This window comes from Drosophila erecta, unplaced genomic scaffold (genome assembly GCF_003286155.1).
Source record: "Drosophila erecta strain 14021-0224.00,06,07 unplaced genomic scaffold, DereRS2 tig00000021-arrow-pilon, whole genome shotgun sequence".
Taxonomy (NCBI): Eukaryota; Metazoa; Arthropoda; class Insecta; order Diptera; family Drosophilidae; genus Drosophila; species Drosophila erecta.
This window is the reverse complement of record NW_020825198.1, coordinates 21,924,579-21,952,468: the sequence shown is the minus strand read 5'-3', so window position 1 is coordinate 21,952,468 and position 27,890 is coordinate 21,924,579. Positions and strand designations below refer to the sequence as shown.

Below are 27,890 nucleotides of genomic sequence, written 5' to 3'. Positions count from 1 at the left end.
ATTGATATCTGCACGTGCCAGAAGCCCCAGCACTGCATCTCTGAAATCATCAGTGAGCTGACATTTATTTGGGACAAGAGTTGTGTGCTGAAAAAACATCGGTAGTGCAAGTGTTGTTCTCAAGTCATAAAAAGAGTTTGCGAGCTGCTGACGACTTAGCAAACATCCAAAAAACAAACCAGGTTAGACTCTCTTCTTGGGCGACTCCTGCAAGTTTGGCCCTAACTAATTAAGCAACCGTTTTTGGCACCTGGTTTATGCATAGTTTGGCAAAACCTGAAAAGTTTGCAGCCAAAAGTTGATCACAAACATTTATGTTAGCGGAAAGTTCTGTGAGCAGTTGGGCGCCAGTTAAGACTGTCGCTGCTCCTTGTATTTCCGACTTCTGTCCTCCAGAAGTCATTCTGGAGCCTCGGAACCTCGCCGCGTGTGGGCAATCCATCTGGGTTGGTGGAAAAGTGACAGACGAGCATGCAGGGATACAGATACACAGAAACAGATATAGATATAGATACAGATATAGATACCCGTGCTGGGATTGCCAAGCCAGCTGTTCGAGAATAAAAGTTTGTGCCGGCCAAGTGCCTGATTGACATTCGCCGAGGCCTAATTAGAAAAGTTTCCCCAGCACGCATTCCTGCTCCTCTTGTGACGCTCGACTTGGATTCGATTCACATGGGTTATTGGTTTTTATTGTACGTACAACAGATTGTTTTGGACACTTTACGCGCTGGCAAGCGAGTCAAGCAGTACAAATTCTGAGTCAAATCAAATAAAAATAGCAATGATAATAAAAAAGAAGGCGTTGCCGCTCGTTTCCGGTCTTTTCTCGTCTCCTTCTCTTGTTCTCTCTATCTATGTTAAAACTTCTTCATCAACTAAATGTAATTTAAAGATACTTTTCACTGAACTGCGCCCTCATCCTTGGCGCCGTTGCCTGGTCGGATGTCTTACGCTGGAGACAAACACCAGGTCCGCGCTCGAGGAGATGTTGATCTGGTTGGTGGCTAAGGTGCTTAGAAGCACTTGCGGTGGACGATGCCGGGTCCGGACTCGTCGTATTCCTGCTTGGAGATCCACATCTGCTGGAAGGTGGACAGCGAGGCCAGGATGGAGCCACCGATCCAGACGGAGTACTTGCGCTCGGGAGGGGCGATAATCTTGATCTTGATGGTAGATGGGGCTAGTGCGGTGATTTCCTTCTGCATACGATCAGCGATACCTGAAGAGGTCAGAAATAGAATCCATTAGGGGTGCTAGAGAACCGAGGAGCTTTGATGCAGTCATTACATGGCATTACAATAATAGCGTGCATTTAATAAATCACTTTGAATTTCTCTCATTCCCTAAGTGGCATTAATTCTCAACTTGAAATGTGGACTACGCACCTGGATACATGGTGGTGCCGCCGGACAGCACGTTGTTGGCATACAAATCCTTACGGATGTCCACATCGCACTTCATGATGGACTGGTAGACGGTCTCGTGGATGCCGCAGGACTCCATGCCCAGGAACGAGGGCTGGAAGAGGGCCTCCGGTGTGCGGAAGCGCTCGTTGCCGATGGTGATCACCTGGCCATCGGGAAGTTCGTAGGACTTCTCCAGGGAGGTGGAGGCGGCGGCGGTGGCCATCTCCTGCTCGAAGTCCAGGGCGACATAGCACAGCTTCTCCTTGATGTCGCGCACAATCTCACGCTCGGCGGTGGTGGTGAAGCTGTAGCCGCGCTCGGTGAGGATCTTCATCAGGTAGTCGGTCAGATCGCGACCGGCCAGATCCAGACGCAGGATGGCGTGGGGCAGGGCATAGCCCTCATAGATGGGCACGGTGTGGGAGACACCGTCACCAGAGTCCAGGACGATGCCAGTAGTACGGCCGGAGGCGTACAGGGAGAGCACGGCCTGGATGGCCACGTACATGGCCGGGGAGTTGAAGGTCTCGAACATGATTTGGGTCATCTTCTCGCGGTTGGCCTTGGGGTTTAGGGGAGCCTCGGTCAGCAGGACGGGGTGCTCCTCGGGGGCCACACGCAGCTCGTTGTAGAAGGTGTGGTGCCAGACCTTTTCCATGTCATCCCAATTGGTGATGATGCCGTGCTCGATGGGGTACTTCAGCGACAGGATACCGCGCTTGCTCTGCGCCTCGTCGCCCACATAGCAGTCCTTCTGACCCATGCCCACCATCACGCCCTGGTGACGGGGTCGGCCCACGATCGAGGGGAATACGGCGCGGGGCGCGTCGTCTCCGGCGAATCCGGCCTTGCACATGCCGGAGCCGTTGTCCACGACCAGGGCTGATGCTTCTTCGTCACACATGTTTGGTTAGTTCGGTGCGGGCGGCACTACAAGGATACAGACAGAGGGTTATCCCTTATACGGATTACGATTACGGACTACGGATTTCGGATGGGCGGACAGGGCGACACTCACGACGTGTAAATCCAACAGCGACAGCGATCAGAGTGATTCGTTCTGCGCTCCGGCAGCTGCATTTAAATAAGTTCTGTCCCGGCCCGCCGGTCCGCCGGCCCGACGCCCATGTCCCTGTCATCTTGAACCATTGTTCATCTAGTAACATGTTGATGAATTCCGCGATATGCTACGCCGGCTGGGGATCAGCCGTTCCCGCGGAGGGTGGCGAACCGGAGGGTCGGATGCACATCATTTCGGTTTCACTAAAGTCTTCTGATTTCGGGTATTGCGCCTACGCCAACAAGTGGGATTATGAATTGAAGAGCATTGGTTCTGGGCTAACGCCAGCTTGGAACAGCCAAATAAAAGCTAATGGATTTTGGCCAGTCCTAGGTCAAAAACCGATTTAAGTCTATGTTGGGAAATTGGGGAACATAACGTCGTCCTGCTTCCCAATTGTTAGCAAATCAAAAAACAATAGACAATTTTTTATGACTACTGACTACTTGTTATACTGAAGTGGCCTAAGCCCTTAAAATTGTAGAACACTGGTTTTGGGGTAGTACGTTATCAAATAGGCAATACTATTAAAAATATATACAATATATATTTTACAGAAATATATAACAATAACGAAATTGGCAACTCTAATGATCTTAAAGCCCTTAAAATTGTAGCACTGGTTTTGGGGTAGTACGTTATCAAATAGACAATACTATTAAAAAAATATAATATTTATATTTTATAGAAATATATAACAATAACGAATAATTTCAAGGGCTTTAAGATCATTAGAGTTGTTAATCTAATGATCTTAAAGCCCTTGAAATTGTAGAACGCTGGTTTTGGGGTAGTACGTTATCAAATAGGCAATACTATTAAAAATATATAATACATATATTTTATAGAAATATATAAGAATAACAAAATTGGACTCTAATGATCTTTAAATGAATCATTCAATGACTGAATGTGCTAAAACAAAGCCAACAGATGGATTTATCCAACGAGCTTCGATTGAAGGTCTCCGTTTTTGAGACAATAATTTATTTCCATCAAAAAGGGCTTAGGTCTTATTAGTCGGAGCATTATATGGATTTTGCGCTCGTTCAGAGTATTCAATTTGCTCCATACCCAAAAACCATTCATCACTTAGTTTCATTTCGTTTTCGCTAAATAATCTCTGGCTGCCAACTTTGCTATGACTTCGACAAAGAACAGAGGAGAGAACATATCAAAATATGCGCCAGGACTTGTATAGGCATCTGTAGATATATTTTTAAGTTTTTATATAAATAAACCCCCGCAAAACGGCGGCGGCAGCAACAAGAACAGCCCGTGAACAATGCAATGCAGTGCCAGCCTTTCCCTCTAGATCTTGTTCTCGGTCTTGTAGGCAGCTTTTCCCTGCCCGAGTAAGAGAAATTGGTGCCAATGCTCTGCGGGCCCCACTCAGTCCATAGATGGTGTGGCCCGAATGTTGTCACACTCAAAAATGCAGCCAAAGCACTTGCGTTTATGCATGTTATAAATGTTGACGCTGTCGTGTGGATTTCATTGAAATCAAATTGAAAAATAGAATCAAATGGGTTTAGCCCGGGGGGCACGGAGGGAAGTGGTGGGGCCAGCGGTACGGCTGCATGCGGCCAACAGCAATTTTGCGCCTGTCCACCGATATCGTCGATCTCATCGTGGCATTAGCCACTAGATTAATGTCCGCTATTCTAATTAAGAGTTCCCCATCCGAGGAGCTCTTTCACTGCCTCCACTGCGGAAAGTGCATTCCGCGGGCATTCCCCAAATGGGCAAACTTCCGAGCTCCAACTTTGCTCCCTTAACTTTGCCGAGGACTCGCCAACTGCGGAGCAGTACGTGACCGCCCTGCGGATCAGGTACGGACCACATCCACGTATCATTGTCCGTACGCGCGTCAAGCGGTTGAAAGAGGTAAAACTCGTGGTTTCTCCGACCCAGTAGATAACCACAACTTGGGGTGGTGGAGTGGTAAATACTGCGATATGTTGCAACTTTTGCAGTTCCTAGTTGAGTGCGGCATGGGATCAGATCGATTGGTGGGCAGGTAATATTTCTAATCAGTGTACGATCTGATGTTTTCTGTAATCAGAGTTTAGTAAGTCATAAGAGTGAGCTTTTTGGAAATCCCAGAAGTCAAGCCGTAATCCTGCCACATTTTAGTTATCTTTATTGAAGAGCTTAGAAGCAAACTGTTAAAACAAAATATAAAAGTGGCATTTTTGGAAATCCAAAACACATTCTTTGAAAAATCGTCTTCAAATTAAGGCATCTTCCGCTCTGGAGCAATTTGGATTTACATTTTTGGTAATGAAAAGTTGATTTAATGAATAAAATTATATATAACACGCTTTACTTTCACTCTGCGTTTTGGATACTGCTCAATCTTCCCTTGCGCCCTTAGTGGCTGACCCCAACATCAATTTAGCCTGAAGTTTCAAACAGAAAATTCGGCGAAAAAGTTGGCGCGTTGACAGAACGGAAGAGCCACCTTTGGTGGCCCGTCCACAGCTCCACCTGCGGCTCCTTCTACGGCTCCTCCGGCCAGCACGCAATGCCAAAAGTTTTGTATAAAAGCGAGGAGTTGACCTGGCCTAAGAAACTTGCCCCAGTGCACAGAAAAATTAAAATACTTGTACTTGCCGCGCGGCTGCATTCCACGCTAGAGGCGCCTCCGAGCAGCCGGGGAGCAGAACTGTGCATAGCTGCATTTCACGTTCCATGGCTAATTTATGATTTGTAATAGGAATTCGCCTTTATGCACAGTGCTTTCCCCAGTGAAAGATTGAAACTTAAAGCGCCATTCCTCGAGCTTCTTCCAGTTAATTTTATTTTCCTTTATCCTCCATCTGCAGGGCGCAACTTTCGCTGGAAACTTTGCGGGCCCAAGACAAGGACTGACAGTTTTATAAACCTGCCCCCCAGTCGCTCCCCCCACTTTATTAATTACACAAGTTGTCTCGGCAAATATTTTTCACTCAAATTAATATATCCCATGTGGCCGCGATGGCAGCGGCAGCTGTCATCGGAGCTGCACATCCCCGTGCTCATGTTCAACCTCATCCAGATCCGTATCCGTATCCGTTCCGTATCCACCTTTCCCCAGTAATTACCCTTCGCTCAAAATGCATTCCTCTAAGAGATGACGAAAAACAATCTACTTCGGAACGCGATTCGGTATGCTACATCTAAGTACAGTGCAGTGTAAGGTTATTTAGTCCAGCGGCAGGGTCTCGTGCAGCCACGTGCGGCCACCTCCCTCGGCGAAGTCCGCGGCGGCGTGGTCCTGGCCCTCGAGAATCCACTTGGTGGTCAGCAGCCCCTCCACGCCCACTGGCCCGCGGGCGTGGATCCGGGCGGTGGAGATGCCCACCTCGGCGCCAAGCCCGAACCGGAAGCCGTCCGCGAACCGGGAGCTGGCGTTGTGGAACACACAGGCGCTGTCCACGCTGCCCAGGAACTGCTTGGCCGCCGCGTCTGCAAATGGAAATGGATGTGGAAGTGGAGGGCGGAGGTGAGTGTGTGTGTGGAAATTTAGAAACTGCACAAATTGTGGCAGTGTGGCAGTGCGGCAGTGTGGCAGTGCGGCAGGGAATAAGTGTTGAATAAAATTAATTTCCCAAATGATTTAAATTTGTTGTGGCGAGCTGCGCGGGATGGGGACTGGCTGAGAATGCATGCATGCGCAAGTTGCACGCTAAACTTGGCCGACTTGAATTAGGATTCGGTTTGGTTTCGGTTTCAAGTCGGAATGGCTGAATCGCTGGAGAAGTGCATGGCTGCATGGCATTGAGGGCTAAATTGAATTACTGCTAACGGTACGGAGAGGTCATGCCTTCCCCGCACGAAAGTGTGCGCTTTAGTAAGCACTGGCATTTAAAATAAAAACAGGAATTCTTGGGAGCAAATTTAAATATTAACTTGGCATTGCCGTGTTGTTAGCATTGTGATGAGAAATAATAAAAATGCAAAGGAAGTTCCTATGAGCGGATACACTAAGGAGTTTTATGAGCGGATGAACGGGATGTATTATCGTATTATTCATACAATTTGTCCCAATTTTGGTGCACAAATGGCACTGGTGCACTGGTGGTCTCATATGTTAGATACAAATAGATAGGTAACCTATTTCGCATACAACATTTTGACCTTCTTCCCTCTCCCCCGCAGCCAGCGATTCCAAGCCATTACTATTACCAATGCTCATTAGCCCACAAAGCCCAAATCAGACCGGAATGGAATGAGCGCAACAAGGTCCAAAAGGGGGCGCCATTTTTCAGCTTCGACTGCCGGCAATCGAAATTAATTTTCCATTTTCCCACATTTCGTTACCATTTTCCGTTACGATGACATCCGTGTGGCTGCTGCCGTACGTATGGATGTGATTAATGGCCTCGTCCAGGCTGGGCACCACCTCTATGCAGCACTCGAGGGCGCCGTACTCATGCTTCAGGCTCTTGGCCGCCGGCGGGCCAAAGGTCAGCTGCTGGTTCAGCCGGGGTCCGGCATAGATTTTGACGCCCTCGCGTTTCAGCATGTTGCAGACATCGCCGAAGATGGCGCCACTCATCAGGTCCTCGTGGATCAGCAGGGTCTCCATGGCGTTGCAGGCTGAAAGGAGGGACAGCTGCAGCTGGCTTTCTGGGTCAATTGAGTGGTTGGGGGCCTACCAGCCGGATAGTCGCACTTCGCGTCGCGTGCGATGCGCAGCGCCTTCTGCAGATCCGCATCCCTGTCGATGTAGACGTGGCAGACGCCTTCGGCGTGGCCCAGAACGGGGATGTGCAGCGACTGCTGCTGGATGCTGCGCACCAGGTCGGAGGAGCCGCGCGGGATGATCAGGTCGATGTGGTTCTCCATGGACAGCAGATCGCTGATCTCCTCGCGCGTGGAAACCTTTAAAGCAGAAGCAAACCTCAAAGATCTTGCGAAATGTTAACACTAATAGTTCTAATTCGAAGCTTAAGCAGACATAAACGACTGCCTTTGTCTCAGTCCCAACTGAACTCACCAGTGACACGGCGTGCTCCGCTCCCACGGTGGCCAGCGCCTCCTTGACCAGTTCCATCAGAGCCTTGTTGCTGTGCGCCGCCTCCTTGCCGCCCTTGAGTAGCAGTCCGTTGGCCGAGGCCATTGCCAAGGCGGCCACCTGGGGCAGCGAGTCTGGCCGGGACTCAAAGATGACCAGCAGGACGCCTATGGGCACGGTGACCTGTTTGAGCTCCAGCTGATCCGCAAGGCGGGTGCGTCGCAGAACACGGCCAACATTCTGCATGCAAAGGAAAAGAAAGTCCGGTGGATACGGAATGAGGGATATAAATTATTATTGGGGCGGGAGCGGCAGTTCACAAGTCAGCATAAATCGCATAACGCATACGCCATGTGGGAACGGGCCATAAAAATAACTCGATATTTATGCGACAGTTTCAGAAGGCTGCTCCTCCCATCGCAACTCGATTCCCCGGCGTCCATTTTGAGGCGTTACATAAATCAAGTCGCTCAGCGCCTCGTAATCTTTATTTATTTTTAATGGCCTGCTGTCCAACGCCCCCGCACTTCTGCTGACCCGCCCCTTGAGAGGGCGGCCCCCTCCTCCTCCTGCCTCCGCCTGTCGTCGTGAAAAATCTCTAGAAAATTGGCTGCAGATAACATAAAAAGATTGCGGGTTGCTCTGGGCTGGACGTCTGCTGAAAGCAGTTGGCTGGCCTTGTTTACATAGCGTGGAGCCGGGGATGCATCCTGATGGAGTCGTCCTCCAGCTCTGGCTTAGCCATTAAACTCGATTCATGCGCTGGGTAAATTTGGTTATACGGCCATTATTATTGACTCCGGCACTGCAGGATGTCAAACTTTAAATTATATTTGCAAGGCACAATTGGATAACTCCGAGCTTAAGTAAAATGATGCAAGGCAGTTTGAAATTGCTTTACACCTTAGCAATTTCAGTATTTCCAAAATGACCCCTCCTTACACTGTTAAATTATTCAGTATTTATTGGACATTAAAACTTTTCATGCGGTGCGTAAGTAGCCCGTGGAATTGAAAACTGAAGCGCTGCCAGGACACTCACCTATCAAACTTTCGAAGGTTTCTGTGGACCAGAGGCCAAACAATGTCCGTGGCATTTGTTTGTCGCAGGATAATAAAGGACAAAAAGAGGGCCAAAAAACAAACAACACTTTTCGCCATCCGAGCGACGTTTATTGAGTGCGTTATGGTTTTTCAGTATTCCCAGTCCGTTTCTGTATGAGTGTGTGCGCGCTCGCCTTTTTATGATTTTCCACGCTGCCGCCATTTTGTGTCACAATTTCGCTTGCCATTTTTACAATAAACTCATGTCCCAGCTCCGCCAGCCGCCCCCGCCGGAACGGAAAACTTTTTTCTAGAGAAAAACATGAAGGAAAACTTTCTGCGTTTCCGCACAATCACATCCAATAAAACGGTTGGCTTGGGAGGACCGAACGCAAGCCCCCGGATAACCAAGCCCCATGCCTCCCGAGCGATATTCGATCAACTCAGTCTGCACCGAAAGGGGATGCGGGCGGGGTAAGGGCCAGGGCCAGGACCAGAAACAGGACCAGGATGCGGGCTAATGTCACTGGCAAGACACCAAACGAGTGCGCATACAAGAAACTGTCTTTTATCTTCCACTTACTTAGCTGCCGCCCCAAACTTCCCAAACTTCCGGGCATTTAGGGCTGCTCCGGTGGCTACTTCCCGGGCGGATTGGTTAGGTCACCAGCAGGTCGAGCATCGCTTCTGACTGGGGTGTCAATTTTTGTTGAAGTGTAAAATTGCTCGGAGATTTCATAATGCTGTTAGGGTTTGGAAACTGCATATGGCTCCCCAAGTCCGTCTTTGTTGCAGCTCAAGAAATAGCCATTTTGCCAGTTTGCTAGTCTGCTATTTTGCTATTTTGCTATTTTGCTATTTTGCCATCTTGCAGGCAGACAAATCCCAGCCCAGGGTTAACTCAATTTGGGGCTGACTTTTGGACACTGCAACAAATGCAATTTGCTCGAACTCAGCTGCTCCCTTGGCCACCACTCGGGAAAGTGGCCAGTAATTAAGTTCTCCTACCTTGTGACTGTCCTCGGCGATTTGCTTCAGGCCAACGGAGAGGTTCCTTAGCTTGGCCGGGTTAAGTGAGAGCCGCGACAGCAGCGGCTTGGCCAGTCCGCTCTTCTGGGCTTCGGCCAGGTCCTTGGCATTGGCGTCCAGGATGAACTTCTCGCGGCTCACCAGCAGATCGGCCAGGGTGTTGACAGCACTGGCCCTCTGGGCGGGCGTGAGGGCCTGCATCTGGCGACTCCCGGTTCGCGCTGAAAGCAAAGGAACACGGGGTAAGTCTGGTACAACAAGTTGCATCCGCCTAATTAACAGGCACTTTCGCCCAGCTGCTGCAGTTAGCCTTAATAACAATTAAATTCATTTGAGCCGCCTCGAAATAGCAACAGCAGCACCTAGGATCCAGTTCTGGCTGACCCACTTTCCACTTTTGCCAACCCGGCTGCATGCTCCTCCTTCTTATCCTTCCTATAACCATTAGCCTTGTCACTCTCCCTCCGCATCCTGCAACTTGGCCGCCACTAAACGTTACTATCTGCATGAGCTGGATGCGGCTTAGGACTCCGTTTCCGATGATTGGCCATCGGCGTGGTGGAGCCCGTTCGCAAAACCGCTAATTATGCGCCCAACTGGAGAGCTTAAAGGCCTTGCTAAACCTCTTTTCATTGTCTGGCATCCACATCATTCTCCGCTATTATCCTTTCGTCCTACACTCGCAAGCCATTCGCCCTGCGGTCCACTTACCGTTCTCGGCCATCACCTCGACGGGCACTGCATTGGCGCTCTCGGTGGCCTCCGTGAAGAAGGTGCCCACCTTCCGGCCGCCAATTATGGTCTTGATGGCCTTCTCCTGCATTCCGTTGCAGATGACCACGCTGACACCCCGGTCCAGGGCCCAGGTGGCCGCCTTCACCTTGGAGTCCATGCCGCCAGTGCCCATCTGTGGGTGTTCGGATAAGTGGGTTAAGAGCACAGAGGACGAGGCTGAATTACCTTTGACTTTTTTCCGAACTCGATGCTGTTGCTGTCGTCGCTGGTGTAGGTGTGCATCAGCTTGGCCCCGTCCTCCCACGGCGGCTTGTTGTAGATACCATCGACGTCCGACATCAGGATTAGCAGATCCGCCTGCACCTCGGCGGCCAGCATGGCCGACAAGCTGTCGTTGTCCTTAATGGGAATGCCCTGGAACAAAGGACCTGGTAACACAACGGGTCGGCCTCTCTGCATCCAACCGGCCTCCAACTCACCCTCCTGGCTCCGCCGGCTGGCTCGTCGTCACGTATGAACATCGGCGGGGAGACGGCGTCGTTAGTATTTATGATTGGCACAATATTCAGGCTAATTAATTCGGAGAGCGTGCAGAAGAGATTGTTGCGTGTCTCCTCGTTGTAGAAGTCCGGCTTGGTCACCAGCACCTAAGCCCCAACAGCCATCATCCCGTTTAAATCTGTGTGTTCTAATTAGCTGCTGGATGTGCTTCAGGGCTCACCTGGGCTATCTTGACGCCGTACTGGGCAAACATCGCATCGTACAGGGACATCAGACCCGACTGACCCACCGCAGCCGCCGCTCGCGGCTCCAGCGTGGCGCCGTCGAACTAATTGGGAAGGAGCAAAACATTTGAATATTCCCGCAAACTTGGCCAATTCCAGCAGATACCTCCTTGCTGTCTTTTGGGTTCAGGGTCTCGCGCATGGACAGCGACATGAGCAGCTCCTGGGCGAGCTTCTGCTTGCCGAAGGCCACCGCTCCGCTGGTGACCATCATCACCTCGCGTCCCTCCAAATGGCACTCGGCAACCTATCGAAATTACCAGCATATTAATGTAAAGTAATAATAGGGTTTGAAGACATAACAGATTTGTAGACCTTACCTGCTCCACAATAGACGCCAGGCGGCCGAGGGCTAGTCCATGGTTGTCCTCTCGGGTGATGACTGCACTGCCCAACTTGACCACCAGCCGCCGGGCGTACTTCAACTGACTCCTTTCCGTGAAGGTGGGATGTGCCTTTTCCAAGCGCCGCTCCGGCGACACCAGCTGAAACAGGTCGAGCACATTAGGCATCTTGTTCAGGGCCAAATTGCGGTCTTATCGGCTCAATCGGCAAGCCATCGAGCTGAGAGGCCATAAATTGCGACAGCAACAGGGCAAGCCATAAAAACAACAAATCGAGGCATAAATGGCCATCCAATTAATTAAACAGTCCCCGTCGAATGCAACTAATCAGCTCGTAATCAATGAACTGAAAACTGAAAACTGCAATGAAGGGAGTTTCCCTTGTGGCTCTGTTCGAATTTCTAATAATCGTTGTGTGTTAATTGGTTTTTTAGCCAGCGGCGTGTGTTCCAGAGGTCAGTTAGTCCAGCACGCAGTGCATAATCTATTTTAAATTGCGGCTAATTGAATTGCACAATTCCAGCACTGGATCATTAGCACGTAATCATATCTCTGATTAAACTGCATTCACTCCGTGAATGCGAGTATATTATTAAAAAGCGAAAAGAAGATGCAGCCGAATTTCTAAACAATAACAAATTAGCCTTCACAGAAAGAGGCTAAGATAAGCGCGTTGAAGAGATAACTGCTCAGAAAACAAGCGAGTAAGCAGCGAATTTGTTTTCCTACCCCAACAGCTGTAGCTCATCATCCCACTTCGCTCGGCCATCAATCAAAAGTATTTTTATTAGCTTTCCTTTCTTTTTTCCCCCAGTTCCATCGGATTGTTTGGGCGATGGGCGGTGGCTTTGATTGCCTTTCAGGCGCAATAACATCGAATGGGAGCTTTTTGTACGTAGAACTCGTCGCGTTTGTCATGTCAATTATTTCAGGAAAATCAACTCAAATTGAGGCGTAAATATTTTGATTTCGTTATGTTCGTCAGACAATTCTGATGGCAAGTGTCAAGTGCAGCTCAATAAAAGCAAACGTCGACAATCACGAATGCCCTGTTTGCTAACTTCGTTTAATTGTTCGCCCGCGTCTTATCTCAAAACAACTTTTTATCACTATCGCAAAGAAATCCCACAGCCCAGCGACCAATAAATTTTACGACTGCGTCTGGCTGAAAAGCACCGCTGGAACCAATTTTGTTCCGCCGGCTCTCATGGCGTATACGCGATACCGAATGCAATTAGTCGAAGGACGGGAGTCGCCTCGGGCCTCGGAACTCAGCTCCCAGTTCGATTGTTTTCTAATCGCAGTGCAGATAGTGACCGGAATCCACTGCCCCATCTTCTGCCCCCCCTCTCCCGTGTCTGAGGCCTGTCAAATGCGATGACAGTCCGTATAATTACTGAGCAATTATGGCTGCTTCTGCCACACACTCGTGCTGAGTTGTGGCTCCTCGCGGGCTTCACACTTATCTACAGTCCGGCCCAACCTTCCCGATCTCTCGCAGCCCTCGACAGATGTTCGGCAATGATGTTAGTGGATCCCCTGACATGATGTCGCCCCTTTCGGGCTGCCACTTCTGAGGGGCTACACGCATGTTCCCCAGTGCTCCATGTTTACACGGCGTTTTTTGTTTTGCCTATACCTGGTACTCGAAAAGAAGAAGGGTGTATTGGGAGCGAGAGCACTTATACTACAGCGGAATAGTAACGCGAAAGTTTTGAGTTATTTAAAACTACTAGTACTGACCAATGGCAAGTGAAACGGACTATATTTTCATACCCATTACCCAAAGAGTATGCAGGTTTTGCGAGATACAATGCGAAAAGCCTTGAGGCTAAGCCTATAGACTTGCCTGATGTCAACGCAGCACAAAAATATAAACTTTGCCCATTATTTTTGTTGAAGTAAAAGGTTAGGCCCTGTTCCTCATTTAGTTATAATATTACCATTAATTGCCCTGCAATGTAAATAATAATTGTGGTTTATGTGCCTTCACAGTCCTGGAAGTACAGCTCACTAATGGGTAATAAAGTACAGCGGGGTGGACCCCCAATAAAGACTTCATTCTTTGGAATCGGTACATTGCCAAATGCATTGGGCATTCATTTAACCTAATGTGCCCGTTATTTCTAACTGGATTTTGAGGAAATGCTCCTAAGCGATTTTTATACCCAATAAATGTTGTGCAAACGGGTATGCCAAGTGAGTGCAAATGCAGAGAGAATGCTTTGGCATTCTTAGTGAGTATCTGAAGTCTATTATAAAAACACTTTTGTTCCTGGTCAAATAAGAGCTACATCAAATGGAACACTTTTTGAAATATGTGCCCTTGTGTTTGGATGAGCTGGCAGAACTGCCAGTCGGGACACCGACAGAACGATTTTTTTCAGTCTAACATCGAGTGCAGGGTATCTCATAGCCGGGCTAAGGTAGCTCGCCCGCTTCGGCAGACTTTTTATGATGTGCCCCACACACGCACAGCTTGAAAAGAGTCGAGACCAGGACCATAGGCGCCATAACTGCCAACACGTGTCAAAATGAAGTGAGTCCACCGGGAGGTGGCGCCACATGGGAATGGTGTGGAATGGAGTGGGTTGGGCGGGTGTCTGTGTGGCAAAGGGGGGCTCCACGACCCTGACCTAGGCAAATCGTTTCCAGAGTCAAAGGCTGGGCCTGATGTCGGACACATGCATATGCCATATGCGGCGTGTGGGGAAGGAGCCCGGAGGAGCCCGGAGGCAGGACACACTCACAGTCCTTGCCTGAGGGCAAGGCTCAGCAGAGTTGTTGCATATTTAAAGGGGCTTTAAGTTTATTGTGAGGCCAGCCACCCAACTGCTGATTTCCCTTTTTACGCTCTTGTTGTGAGCAAATACAATATTTACACTTTTAGAATTTATTTGAACACGTTTTTGCATTTGCTGACCCACAGCTGTCAAGCTGTGACAACATTTTACCAGCTTGTCGGGCACTTTTCCCACTCCCCACAACTCGACCTTCGCCCGGTTTTCATGTCAGTGGAAATCAAACCGAAACTGTAAATGATTTAATGCTCCGATGAGTGGGAGTCCTTCGCCCAATGCTCATTCAATTAGCCTGACTCCCCGCTTTCGATGGCTCATTTGCCCGATTTTATGGTCGGGTTTAGGGTTACTCCAATACCCTCTCAAGCTGTCGTCGGTCGACCATAAACAACCAAAGTAAAATCGCACGATAGTGAGTATTGGGCTCTGATTAGACACAAGTGCCAGGGAAAATTTTCAGGGGCAAGCAGGGAGGCATAGGTATCCCTCAACCAGCAGAAGCTGTTGAGAGCTTATGCAACCAAAACAAAGCACTAGACTGGGAAGGGCCCCTTTTTGCTCCTCATCACTGAAGTTCCGTGAGGTTTTGTGTATCTGGGCAGCCAGAAGCCCCATGACAATGGCATCACGTTCAGTCGTCATGACTCGGGCTGTCATAAATTTCTTCGCTGAAATGTACATTAATCGACCTTATCGCTCAATATACTGTCAATTTTTTAATAGCTTATATAAAGTGTTCTTTGTGTGTTCAGATGTGTGTGTTCTTATAGTGTGTTTAGTAGGGAAGAACAATTATCTATTTGATCAGATCATTAACTCTTTCCCTTTATATGCAGCGATTCTGATGATGGGATTTTCCTTTTGTTGTAAGCTGAGACTGAAGACTGAAAATAAACAGTCCTATCAATTGGCTATGTCCACAACGACTCCCACTCCGAACCACTCCATTTTCCAACCGATTTCGCTGAACATATTATTCTCCTGACCTAAGCACAAAGAACTGATAAGGATTGATGATCATCCAAAGGTCCATTCACACCACCACAACACCGAGACGGACTTTGCATTCAAGAACTTTTCCATTGGCACCAGACGTGGTATTCGATCGTGAAATCACTGTCTTCGCACTGCGGTTATATAAACCTCACTCACTGGCTGCCGGGGTCCGTGGGAGCTGACCGCCCGCCAGGCGATTCTGGAAAAGCCGTTTCGGAGGCTCTGGGCCAGGTGGAAACTGTTTCGCAGCATTCTGGGAATCGAGTTGGAGGGGAGGTATTGTTAAGGAGCTATTACAAATCACGGAACGCGCTCGGAACCGCACCGCAAAGCCCGACGATTTCTACTGAGGCGATTCCACTGAGGACTGACCGCCTTGGTCGCTGGTCGAGATAATGTGGGGCAAACATGTGTAATTGTAAGCGCTCATTGCGATTGCGATTAAAATTTGGTGTGCGGCGGGCTCTCCCAAAATGTTATCAGTCAGGCAGCTATCACTCTCCGGCTGCTCGGACGGGGACAAACATTGAACCGGGGAGAGCAGGGGCCTTATCATGTGCAGCAGGCGGCGGAAAGTGGGCTTATCTGCGACTGGGTGTTTGCCAGGTCATTGGGGCAGTGCGTTTGACTAGTGACGAGGCAAGGTATCACACGAAAACCCCTTGAAACAGTCCATCCACTTCAACGAAACGCACCTTGGTGTTTTCCACAGTGAATTAAAAATCAAATATCTCTGCCACTCGAGCGAAGCTCCACCGCTGAAAAAATACTCATAATAAACAGGCGATACAAATATTAATTAACTGCTGGAAATGTCAACTTGCTTACTTCGATGAAAAGCCATTGACCTTGTGCCCGCAAATTGACAGACACAGAGTTGCAACCAACCTGCATTATTATTTAATTTAATAATAGCACCAGTAATAAGTGAAACGACTGTCAGATGACCTGTGAAATGCTGGCTCTTCTAACAGTCTGGACAAAAGGCCCTGCTGACACCCGAACGCATAATTATTTTCATAATTAAGTGACTTAAAAAGTTTGTTGCAGCTTTGTGCAGGCCCTGCATAGTTGTGTCCAGTCCTGTGCTGTTTCCCGTGTCCTGTGCATTGTCCTCGATTGCCATTGCAATGTAGGGAAAAGCCATAAAGCACAATGCCAAATGGCAACAGGCTTCTGGAGGGCGGGTTAGTGCTCTGGATTGTTTTGGGTAGGGCTGCCTGGGGCCAGATAAGTGCTAAATTATGTCTTCAACCCCATAAAAACTGGCGCAAGTTTTTCAATCGAATTGTGGCATTGTTTATGACTGGACATGGGTTGTGTTTGTTGCCCAACGACCCAACGTATCCATTTATGTGCTTCGCAGCGAGTAAGAGGGCGAGAATATCACGCATACGCCCAGTTGGCCACAGGCATGCTAGGAATAGCTGTTATCATACAGCGAAATGATATCATTCAGTTTCTTCTACTACCTTCCTTCTTCTACTACTTTTTTCAGCCTTTGTTTGCCACTGTGCATACTAAAGCTCACTATTGAACTCTAGAGTTGTTTTAAATTAATATGTAAATATCTGGTTGTTGCAACTGAAAGAGTTTCTCAATTAAATGACTCCCGAGATCCGGCTCTGAAGCACAGTAATCGGCAACTGCTAGGTAGCCAGAAAGTTGTGCCCAACCTCATGAATATCGGTGCGCCATCGAATCGATTCTACCTACCGTTTGACCAGCCGAATTCATTACTTAGCCGTGTGCTTCGCCGTGCATTCGAGCCCGGTAATCTTGGGCTTCTGCACTTAGCAAGGCCAAGGCTCCTGGCTCCTCCCGTCCTGCGTTCCACCTCTAATGTATGCGCATCGCAAAAGTAGGTCCTGCCAGTCCTTTGGGAAAGGACTCATCTCTCGCCTGCCCCTTTGCGCCTTTTTGCGCAGGCAGTGAAAAATTCACTTACAAAACACTTACGCTGACACCTTGCCACGCCCCGCTGCACACACACACCAGCACGGAAGGGCGCGGCGAGGGAACTTCAGCATTGCTGAAGAAACTTCATCAAATCCAAGCTAATCACACTTTGATTTGCATTTTGTAACGAAGAGGAGCAAGAACTTTCCGAGCAAAAAGCGCATCGCCACCACGAGCACTTAACTCTAAGCGTTGCCCCGACATTGATGAATGAAGTAGCCCCTCCTCCGCCCTGCTCCGCCCTGCTCCTCCCCCGCCCCCCTGCGTTGCCGTCGACTGCATCTGGTAATTATGCTAATGAGATGTCTTCAGTTAGAAGGGAAGTAGACTTGGCTGCCTCTGCCACTTGAGTTAAATGCAATTAATTATATTTTTTATGCCACCAAGGAACTTGGGGATTCGATTATATAATCGCATAATGATATGCAAATATAAGGGGTGTTTTGATGGCTTTGAACCGTATAATACATATTAATTAGGGTATTGATTAATGTGGGTATGTACGGATAAGAAATGTAAGCTAGACACTCTATTCGCGAATAATGTTTAGAGATACTACCCAGACATAAGCACTTTACAAGATTCTCTGGTTTCCCAAGTAGCTCATCTGCTTGACCTTCCTAGAACTCGGTGTGCTCGTACCCGCCGTTGTCGTAGATGGCCATACTGTTCTGGTTCGAGGCCGTGAAGCTCACCTTCTTGGCCATCGGCATCAGAGGCGGACGCTTGCCAGCCTTCGGAGTGGGCGTGCCCTCGGGCGTGGCCGCTGCATTGACCTTGGCCGCTGAGCGACGTGCCTGCAGGAGCTTCACTGACTTCCGGTTGAGCGCCAGATTCTTGAGGTTCAGCTCATCGTCTCCCAAGAAACGGCGTTCGAAGTTGGCCACCAGATTGCTGTAGTCGCTGTGCTGCTTGTCCCGGGTCTCGTGCAGCCGAAAGATCGTCTGCCGGCGCACCATGCTCTCCATGTGCTCCCCTTCCAGGGAATCCGTCAATACCTCGTCGTAGTGGGGGTCCGCGTCCTCATCGTCGAAGAGCCTCTTGGGTCGCTGCAACTTCCGGGCTATACTGACAGCACTGCCCTTCAGCTCGGTGGCGGCATCCTCGTCAGTAAACTGTCCTCCGGTTCGGAACCAGTCCACCTGGGTGGTGGCCAGCAGCTGGCAGAGCGTAGCGAAGCGGTGGAAGAACATCGCCAGGAACTGGATGATCAGGATCAGTCCAAAGAAAATCACAAAGCACAGGCCAATTGGATCCAGTTCTTTGTACTGTCTGTAGATGCCAACCATCAGGTTGTCCCTGTCGAAGGACACAAAGTCTGTGGGATCAATGGGCCACTTGAGGTGCAGGAACTCCTTTTTCAACTGCAGCAGGAACACAATGAGCACAAAGATCGCATTCACCATCACAAAGGCAAAAGCGATCATGTTTCTCAGCTCCTTAAGTCCGTCGGCCATTGCCTGCTTCTGCTCCCTGCTCAGTTCCAGTGGCTTCAGATACAGCTTGATCAGATCCTTCCAGAATCTCTGCTCCATCAGCGACACTTCGCCCAGCTCCGAGTCTATCAACAGCGGATCATTCAGCCAGCCTGGCAGGTAGTTATCTGCTTCTTCTTCTGCGTCCTTGCCGTCGTCCTTGAGCACTGGCGCCTCTCGAGTGCCCCACGAAACGTCGTTCATGTTGAACACAGAAAAGATCATGAGGAGCATGTACATGGAGGGGATTGTGATGTAGTAGATAACCCCGCACAGCAATGCCCAGAACTCCTGCGGATGCATGAAGCCTGGAAGATCGAGAAACGGCAGTTGGAATTAAGGTCTTCGAGTTCTACTAGCCAGTTTCCTCGTACTACGATTTGTAAACATTATTAATTTTAGAAAGTTGTATAGAACAAAGAATACTGCTAAAATATTATTAAAGCTTTAGCGGATTTGCGTACGAGACATTTCTTCATTTTTTAGTCAGATCGACTCGACTATTGATCCTGATCAAGAATATATATACCTTATATGGTCGGAACGTTTCCTCTGCCTGGTACATACTTTTCAACGAACCGTGTATACCCTTTACTCTACGAGTAACGAGTATACCAATGTATATGACTCACCTGCAATTGTGATCTGGACAGCTACGAGCAGAAAGAACAGCGATGCAGGAGCCAGTGGCCCGTCCTCCAGCATCTGGACAATGATGCCGATGAGGACTGCCATCATGACCAGGCAGTAAATAGAGCTTATGACGAACGCTATCAGCAGTTGAATCTTCTGTTTGAGGTAGACACAGGCCAGAATGAAGGAGATAATGGGAAAGAAATTCCAGAGGAAAGCGGTCCAGATGTCAATGGAAAAGACGGCCACCAAGGCGCCCACCATCATGAGGAATATGGTGCCCGGTCCCAGCACGGTTCCAATCATCAGCATTCCCTGGTACCACACGTACATGGTTGATATGGAGTTGTTCTTCTTCACCACAGTGTCTGCATCCGCCAGGATATCGAAGATGTTAGCTATGGTGGAGGGCACCCAACGACGCCGCTGGTTGTAGAACTCGTTAAAGCTCTCGGGCGCGTGGGTATACGCATCCGAGGCGGCGCAGTACTCCACCCGGGAGCCGGCCTTCAGGAGCAGAGTGCACAGCCAGCGGTCCTCTCCCTGGTCGTACTGCACCATCTTCATCGCCTCCGAGCTGATCATCGTGTACCGCTTCATCACGCTGTTCTCCATCAGTGCGCTGGCCCGGAACAGACTGAAGCATCCCGGACTGCAGAGCACGCAACCGATCACATGCTCCGTCGCCTTTTGCAGCCAGTGTCCAATGGCGTACTCGAATCTCTGGTACCACACCATCGGACCCCTTCCCACCGGGTGAATCCGACCGCAGGCAGCTCCAAGCTCGTCCACCGCCTTCATCCGGTCGATCAGCAGCTGCACAGCCCGTGGCTGGAAGTCTATATCTCCGTCCAGGGCCAAGATAAAGGTGTTCTCTGCAATAACCGCCTTTCGACGGGGCGACAGCTGCTTCGTCTCCATGATCCGATATCCCAGCAGATAGTACATGTACATGACCTGCGACCAGCGCTTCTTGTGCCGGATCTTGTCCTTGTTCTTCAAGTGGGCCACCATTTTGGTGCGTCCTGGCAGCGTCCACACCAAGCGGCCCCCGTAGGGAGTCTCGATCTTCAGAGGGGCTTTTATGCGGATGTTCACTCCGTAGACCTCAAAGGCGGCCTTGTCGATGGTTCGGATCAGGGTCTTCACGTACTCGTTGATGGGTGGGTTACGCTTGTTCTGGCACTGCCGCGGATCCGAAACGAATGCATCGTCGAAGAAGATGTTGGCTATGAAAAAAATGGAAAATAAAAAAGTTTAAACATCCATTCACTGCTGTAATTTGTTTCCTTTTTTTTTTATTTTTCCCCAGTTTCTATATATATGCGAGATGATCTTGAAATTATTATGATCTAGAATTACTAGTTGAGTAACAAGTATCTAATAGTCGGGGCACTCGACTATGGCGCTCTCCTAAAATGTGGCGTTCGTTGAAAAGTATGTAACTGGTAGAAGAAAGCGTTTCCGAGTGTATAAAGTGTATATATTCTTGATCAGGATCAATAGTCGAGTCGATCTGACCATGTCCATCTGTCTGTCCGTCCGTATGATTGTCGAGATCTAAGGAACTATGAAAGCTAGAAAGTTGAGATTAGGTATGCAGATTCCAGACGCAGCGCAAGTTTGTTAAATGCTGTTTCCACGCCCACTCTAACGCCCACAAAACGCGAAAAACTGCCACGCCCACACTTTTGAAAAATGTTGGGATAGTTTTCATTTTGTTATTAGTCTTGTAAATTTATTGATTTCCTAAAAAACTTTTTTCCACGCCCACTCTACGCCCACAAACCTCCCAAGACTGGCACGCCCACACCTTTAAAAAATGTTTTGATATTTTTTTTATTTTTGTATTAGACTTGTAAATTTCTATCGATGTTGCAAACAAAACTTTTTGCCAAGCCCACTGCCCAAATTTTAAAAAACTTTGAAATTTTTTTTAATTTTCATATTTTTTTTCGCAATTTCTACCGGTGATCCAGAAAATTATGAAAATTCTCGATCGCACTTTCACTAGCTGAGTAAAGGGTATCTGATGGCCAGGTAACTCGACTATAGAGTTCTCTCTTGTTTTCAATTAATGTTCGAATGCTCCTAAGGCAGCTAGGACATGTCCTGACCAAGAGAAACTATGAATGATATATGATATGATGTAGTATGATAGATATAGTAATGATATGATGTCTACCTGCTATAGAACGAAGACTTTTGGGAAAGTTTAATGCAGATAGCTTTGAAACTTAAAGACTATATAGCGTAAGACATAAGGAAGAACGTGGCTATATCAACTCGGCTGTTGATACTAATTATGAATATATACCTGTATACACTATATGCCTTTATTACTAAGATGCAAACTTCTGATTGAAATTAATATACTCTGTGCAAAAGTAAAGAAGTGTTTTAGAGTTTTCTTGTTCAACTTATTCCCCGAAAGTGAATTCAATTGTCGAGGTATAATCTGTTAAGTACGATCTATTAAAGATTTGAATGAACTTCAAGAAATTTAAGCCCATTCATTCTCGTCGTGGGGGCGGCATTGCGGAGATCGTAAAGTTGGCGCAGACAGTTGCCGATTCTTGGCTTAAAGCCATTTTGGCAAGCGCGGAAATGAAGTCGCCAAGCTCTATAAATGGAGCTGCAAACAGAGTGCCGAGCTGAATAAATTCCCACTTTGACACATTTCAAATGCACAATGCAAATGTTGCCAGTGAGGACTGGAGACGACACCAGCTGAGTCTGCATCAGTAACAGCGGCAGCAGCAGCAGCAGCAGCAGCAGCATCAGCATCTTCACCCGCAAAGTTTGGCCCATTTACATACTTTCCAATTCATAGTACTCGTCGTCCGCCTTGCCGCCGTTGAGGTGGGTCCTGGCCATGCGGCGGGCGCATTGATCCTCATCCAAGCGGACAATTGACTTGAGGAACTCCATCAGCTCGTCCTCGGTCTCGTGCCACATGGTGGCGCACACTATCAGCTGCGGCACCTTGTCCTCCTCTAGGATGTCCCGGCTGGCATTGATGTCGGCTGCCAGAGCCACCACAGGATCCCTCGGCGCGGTTAGGTCGCTCTGCCGGAGAAACAGATACAGGTGGGTTTAGTTTAAGCTCCGAATGATTGCTGTGCATAACAAGTGGGTATTTGAAAACCCCAATGCGGTATCTGCGGAGCCTCAAGAGCACGAAATGCTCTCCCATTTGGCAACAGAAGACAACTGCATTTGGTATGCAATGCAGCAGATTAATTCTGACTAGAATGAATTTCTGACTAGTTTTTATTAATATTTCACGGATTTTAGGGACTTAAAGGTCGGTTCAGCCCGCCTAATGTGGCAAGGTTATTACGAATGCACATAATTCGCGTGTCCCTAAATTATGTTTTTAAAATCCACTCGTATGCCCTGATTTTAATTACTTTAATGTCTTTATGCTGGGTAGGCCCCGAAAACATGCGAGTGGAGCTGAAGCACTTTTAATTAAGTTTACACCCACCGAAAACCCATCCCAGCACTGGCATCCCAGCCGTGCCCCTTCCCCAAAAGGGAGAAACGCAAACATTTCCTGAACTTTGCAGTTTCCCCGTCATTTAACTTAATTACATTGCCTGACATTTGAAGCGCACATCAGTAGTGCCGGCAGTCCTCCTTCGTCCCTCCGCCCCTCCGCCACACCGCCCCATCCGCCGGAATAGCCAAAAATGGATGTGGGCGCGCGGATTGGCACAAGAGCTGCAGGATGCTGCGAACTTGGCGAGATGATTGATGCCAGGCAGGCGCCTGATTACAATAATTCATTAACACGAACTCAACTTGACTCGCATCTGATTTGGCGCACTTATTTCTGCAGGCGACCCCCGCTCACCTTGATGGCCAAGTACTCCTCGCTCCAGTCCACGATCCGCCGGTTCATCATCGCGCACTGGTCCACCAGCAGGCCGCAATACCAGGGACACACGAATAGCTTCTCGGTCGGGGCGTTCCTGTCGTTGTGAGGCTGCCAGATGTGCAGGCAGGTCCAGACCTGGGCCAGCCACCACAGCGGCCACAGCCAGAGCGCGTAGTCGAGGCATCTCTGGCCCAGCTCATCCACACTCCGGCCCAGTGCCAGGACCGAGAGATAGTCCGGCAGGAGGCCGTGCAGGGAGCACGGGTCCGAGGCCCGCAGCTGGGCCAGAAAGGTGGCCAGGCAGACGGAGACGGGTCCTGCCAGGCTGAGGGGCAGCGCGTAGCTGAACTTCTGGATCTTGATTTTGCAGGCGAACTTACCGAACACGTGGCACAGGTACGCCGCGCCCACCTGGGCCCCCAATGCGTAGAACACCGCATTCGGACTGGACTGCATGGTGAACTGCGTCCTGAGTGGAGGGGCTGTGATTGATAGGTTCGCCTGTGCTGAAAGCAGCGCATCGGGGTCACCACCAGACTGCTGAAAGTTCACAGAAAGTGGGAGGCGTAAAATACGGAAAGCAATGTAAATGTATACCTCCGCCCTTTACTTTCCTTACAACCGATATTACAATTGTAAATATACTTAAAGAAAATTGATGGTAGGAAAAAGAGGGTAAGGAAATGCCGCATTAAGCGGAAAGCTACGTTTTAATCAAATTTACATAGGAATAATAAATAATTTGGAATTCTAAGACCTTGATTTTCGATTTAATATTGTTTCAAAAAATCTTTTTCAGGACTTAAATATTTCTTCGAAGAATATTAAGTACAAATATTTAAATATAAATAGTTAAATAGCTATAAGAACTAAGTATTTACTACCACCTTTAAAACTAATCGATATTTTCTAGGCTTAATTTTTTTCTGTTTTAAAATGAGAGGTAACCTCGAGCCCTGATGGCTGGACTGCACTTACCACCAGCGTAATGAGATGCGGCCGCCAGGCATCCCGGAACAGACTGAAGTACTCCACGAATTCCTGGCCGTGCAGGATAAAGCCCATTCCCGCGAAAACCACGACCTTCAAAGGCGCCAGGTAGAGGTAAGTGTGGTATCGGGATCGGGTACAGCGGATTGTGCGGATGATGTAGGCTGCCGGAGGAAGAAGGGATGAGGAATCAGTACTTTCACACTTAGAAATCCCCGAACAGGTCCTAATGCACTTTGTTTCCTTTGATTTAGTTGTATTACACATTCCGTGCGTCAAGCCATAATTTTTTCATACTAAAATAAACATAACATTTTCAGTTAAGTTCAATTAAATTCAATTCAATTTTTAAGTTTTGTATGATATTTTTTAATGAACACTATAGCAAAATACTGAAATCACAAGCAAGAAAGTTACTATAAACATTAAGGAATTAATTATTATAATAATCTGATAATAATAATCTAATAATCTTATAATAATTATCAGATACCCATTACTCCTCCAACTAATTTAAAAAGTCTTCATATAAGCATGGCGGTATGATTTTCCATATACTTTCTTTAATATGGATCTTAATATATAATATTAATTAATAGAGGAAAAAATAGCACTTCACGATAGCGCAAACTAATTAAAACCCGAACGCAGTGGATTTGCAACAACTTACTTTGAATTGACACTGTATGTTGAAAATAAGTGTAATTTCCAACCATTATAATCATTATAAGTAAAGTAAATTATTCCAAGTCGTTGAGTGATATCTCATAAAGCGACTTTGAAAACGACGAGGGCCCAGCACGAGTATATATTATATGTATCTACAGAAGTATTGTCGGGAAATAGTCATTGAGCAAACACATACCGATGGCCTCGTGAGTGTTGGCGAAGTTCTCCCACCAGCGAAACGAGATGAGGAGCAGCGGAATGGCCAGCAGCTGGACCTCCAGACTGTCGCTCAGCGAGGGCCAGACCAGGAAGACGCTGCCCTGCGCCACCAGGGCCAGGATGGAGAGCCCGAGGACCAGACTGTCCGCCGACCTCCAGTGCACCCGCGTTCCCGTCAGCAAGTCTGAAACGTAAGCAGCCGGGGCAATCAATTTAATTGTTGTCAGTCGGTGCCGAGGCACCGATAACATCTGGGGGCTCCGGTCGGGCGGGAGGGGCACTTAGGAACTTACTAAGCAGGGCGGGCACAAAGCAGACGCAGCAGCCCAGAATCGCTCCACGCGTCACATCCAGGGCCGGCAGCACGGTGAAGGTGAGCAGGGCCAGGCCCACGACGTGCAGGAGTTCAAAGAGCGTGACCTGATTGGCGGGGGCTTATCAATCAATCTCCGTCCGGGTTAGGGTGGGTGGTGCCATTTGAGGGGCTACCGTCACTTGTGGTTCTTAAATCTAGTGACATTTTCAGCTTAATTGTTAAGCGCTGATATACTGAACTTGAATGTGCGCAACGATTTAAGACTGCTGAGCTATTTCTTTTATCAAACGAATGATTGTCTTTGTCTGCATCGACAAGACTGCTTCTTTCAGCTGAACACTATAGTTCGACTGGAACTATTTGACATTAAAATTTTATTCATGTAAAACAAGATTAATTGAAAAATGTGTTCATCCAGCAAATGAGCTAAGCGATTTTCCTCGAACGCAAGCAAACACATGTCCCTCAAATCGTGCCACCCTACTAAATCTGTACCCCCCAGCAAAATACCCACCAGTCCCACTTCCAGTCCGCTGGGTCGCTGCTCGCGCTTGAACATGCAGATGCGCAGGGCGCGCAGGAAGGTGAACAGCTCGGGGGCGGCAAAGGCGAAGATCAGGGCCCAGACCCAAGCGATTTGGTCCAGCTCGCTGGGTGCCGCCTCCACCTGGCCGTGGCGGAGAACTAGGAGGGGAAGGAAGCGCGGTAGAAAAGGGAAACAAACAAGTAGCTGAACTTTACTCACGATACTTGCTGCACACTTGCACTCGTGGCCCGGTGCCACCTGTATTTCCGGCCATGTAGAGATAAGCCAACTTGGCGAACACGCTGGTGGCCAGAACAACCGCGAAGACAAGGAGGTAGATGCAGAGCTTGAAGAGCTTAAGGCAGAACTGGAGCTTCCTCCAGTCGGCATCGGAGCCGCTCGTCTTCTTGGACGGCGGGTCCTGGAAGGAATCCCATAGCGACGGCTTCTCCCGATTCTTCCTGGAAGCAGTCGGAAGCACTGGTTATCGCTGACATCATATCCCGATTGGGGACGGACCCACCGACTGCGCATGAAGTAGTCACTGCTTTCGTAGTCTCCTGCGCTCATGTCTGCCTGGTTCCATGGGCCATCCAAAACTGATTGGCACTCGGCATTTGGGTCTCCGGACCTGGCCCTGCGATCGGGCGATCGTCAGATCGGAGATAAGGAGATATCATCGATGCAAGGCGCAGAAGTTGTCATCGAGTCCCGATAAGAAACCTTCCGAAGCCACACACCCAATGACTATAATTGCAATTACAAATGCCATCAAATCAAATCACATCAGCGTTTACCATTCATAAAACGGCACACAAGGCGTGTTTTAGGGTCGTTATGGTTCCCATTTATTATACCTTATTGTGAGTTTTGCCAAAGACGCTAGAATAATAAGACGATTTTTTTGCACACGATTTTTTCGGGCTGGCTCCAGGCTCCCTCTAATTTTTGTTCAAGTGCCAGAGAGAGAGAGCGCTCTAGAGCCAGCAGCTCTCTTGAGCTTGATTGAGACAGATTGAGAAAAAAAAAACGGAAAAAATAGGCTGAAAATTTCAAAAAAGGATAAAAAACAGGACAGATTTTGATTTATACGTTGCCATTGTGCCAATGCGTTTCAAATACGTTTCGGGCATTTTATAGGCTTTATTTAAGGCAATTTTTACTACTCACTTTAAAGACCTCACTATTTCACTCACTAATAGAATTATGGCAAAATAATAGTTTATTATTTAATTACTTACAGCTCGAGATTAATGTAGTAGCACTTTGTATACGAATAAACATAAAAATATATATCCCTTTCAGTGAGGTTAATCAATTTCTTTACAGTAATTTTATATTGTATTTTAAATATTTTTTATGAATAAATATATAAATATATATATAAATTAGAAGACATGCCTTACAGTCTTCACTAGAACTAGTTGGGAATTATAGGGCTACAAGAAAATATGTTTCCTAAACAAATATTAAAAGCGGCAATAACTATGTGTTCCGACAGTAAGTTAAGCATTCTTCAGGCTTTAATTGAGACAATTTTTACTACTTTGTGCAAGTAACACATACACTACATACATACATACATACATACATACATACATACATACATACATACATACATACATACATACATACATACATACATACATACATACATACATACATACATACATACATACATACATACATACATACATACATACATACATACATACATACATACATACATACATACATACATACATACATACATACATACATACATACATACATACATACATACATACATACATACATACATACATACATACATACATACATACATACATAAATACATACATAAATACATACATACATACATACACCGGTACATACTCTACACTCACTGCTCGACCGGTAAGACAGATTACTTGAAATATTTTGCGACTAAATTAGAAGACATGCCTTACAGTCTTCACTAGAACTAGTTGGGAATTATAGGGCTACAAGACAATATTTTTCCTAAGCATTAAAAGC

General features: G+C 47.8%; 3 protein-coding genes across 3 annotated transcripts; all 3 read right to left on the bottom strand.

Moving 5' to 3' along the window:
• Nucleotides 1-665: 665 nt before the first annotated feature.
• On the bottom strand, nt 666-2,470 carry LOC6544283 (actin, larval muscle). The gene is made up of 3 exons (XM_001973675.3): nt 2,428-2,470; nt 1,389-2,339; nt 666-1,222 (listed from the first exon to the last, which is right to left on the bottom strand). Exons 2-3 carry the CDS (start codon nt 2,311-2,313, stop codon nt 1,017-1,019), a joined length of 1,131 nt encoding a protein of 376 aa, XP_001973711.1. The 5' UTR covers nt 2,314-2,339; nt 2,428-2,470; the 3' UTR covers nt 666-1,016.
• Nucleotides 2,471-5,234: 2,764 nt separating this feature from the next.
• LOC6544029 (delta-1-pyrroline-5-carboxylate synthase) lies at nt 5,235-15,618 on the bottom strand. Its single transcript, XM_001973674.3, has 12 exons — nt 15,361-15,618; nt 11,384-11,548; nt 11,170-11,310; nt 11,000-11,107; nt 10,758-10,925; nt 10,504-10,692; nt 10,255-10,450; nt 9,523-9,764; nt 7,454-7,711; nt 7,113-7,338; nt 6,775-7,053; nt 5,235-5,919 (listed from the first exon to the last, which is right to left on the bottom strand). Exons 1-12 carry the CDS (start codon nt 15,454-15,456, stop codon nt 5,657-5,659), a joined length of 2,331 nt encoding a protein of 776 aa, XP_001973710.1. The 5' UTR covers nt 15,457-15,618; the 3' UTR covers nt 5,235-5,656.
• A 1,894-nt stretch (nt 15,619-17,512) lies between these two features.
• On the bottom strand, nt 17,513-26,470 carry LOC6544028 (chitin synthase chs-2). The gene is made up of 10 exons (XM_001973673.3): nt 26,398-26,470; nt 26,094-26,335; nt 25,863-26,032; nt 25,326-25,452; nt 25,010-25,216; nt 24,133-24,308; nt 23,131-23,694; nt 22,091-22,340; nt 19,271-20,500; nt 17,513-18,946 (listed from the first exon to the last, which is right to left on the bottom strand). Exons 1-10 carry the CDS (start codon nt 26,442-26,444, stop codon nt 17,784-17,786), a joined length of 4,176 nt encoding a protein of 1,391 aa, XP_001973709.1. The 5' UTR covers nt 26,445-26,470; the 3' UTR covers nt 17,513-17,783.
• Nucleotides 26,471-27,890: the final 1,420 nt, after the last annotated feature.

Excerpts from the sequence above, each read along its gene's own strand:
- LOC6544283 (XM_001973675.3), bottom strand. The coding sequence starts at position 2,313 with ATGTGTGACGAAGAAGCATCAGCCCTGGTCGTGGACAACGGCTCCGGC. Across the intron at positions 1,223-1,388 it reads CGGCACCACCATGTATCCAG|GTATCGCTGATCGTATGCAG; the intron begins GTGCGTAGTCCA and ends TGACCTCTTCAG.
- LOC6544028 (XM_001973673.3), bottom strand. The coding sequence starts at position 26,444 with ATGAGCGCAGGAGACTACGAAAGCAGTGACTACTTCATGCGCAGTCG. Across the intron at positions 25,217-25,325 it reads CTTTGTGCCCGCCCTGCTTA|ACTTGCTGACGGGAACGCGG; the intron begins GTAAGTTCCTAA and ends CTTACGTTTCAG. Across the intron at positions 22,341-23,130 it reads AGGAGTACTTGGCCATCAAG|AGCGACCTAACCGCGCCGAG; the intron begins GTGAGCGGGGGT and ends TTTCTCCGGCAG.
- LOC6544029 (XM_001973674.3), bottom strand. The coding sequence starts at position 15,456 with ATGCTGCGAAACAGTTTCCACCTGGCCCAGAGCCTCCGAAACGGCTTT. Across the intron at positions 11,311-11,383 it reads TGGCGTCTATTGTGGAGCAG|GTTGCCGAGTGCCATTTGGA; the intron begins GTAAGGTCTACA and ends TAATTTCGATAG. Across the intron at positions 9,765-10,254 it reads CGAGGTGATGGCCGAGAACG|CGCGAACCGGGAGTCGCCAG; the intron begins GTAAGTGGACCG and ends CTTTGCTTTCAG.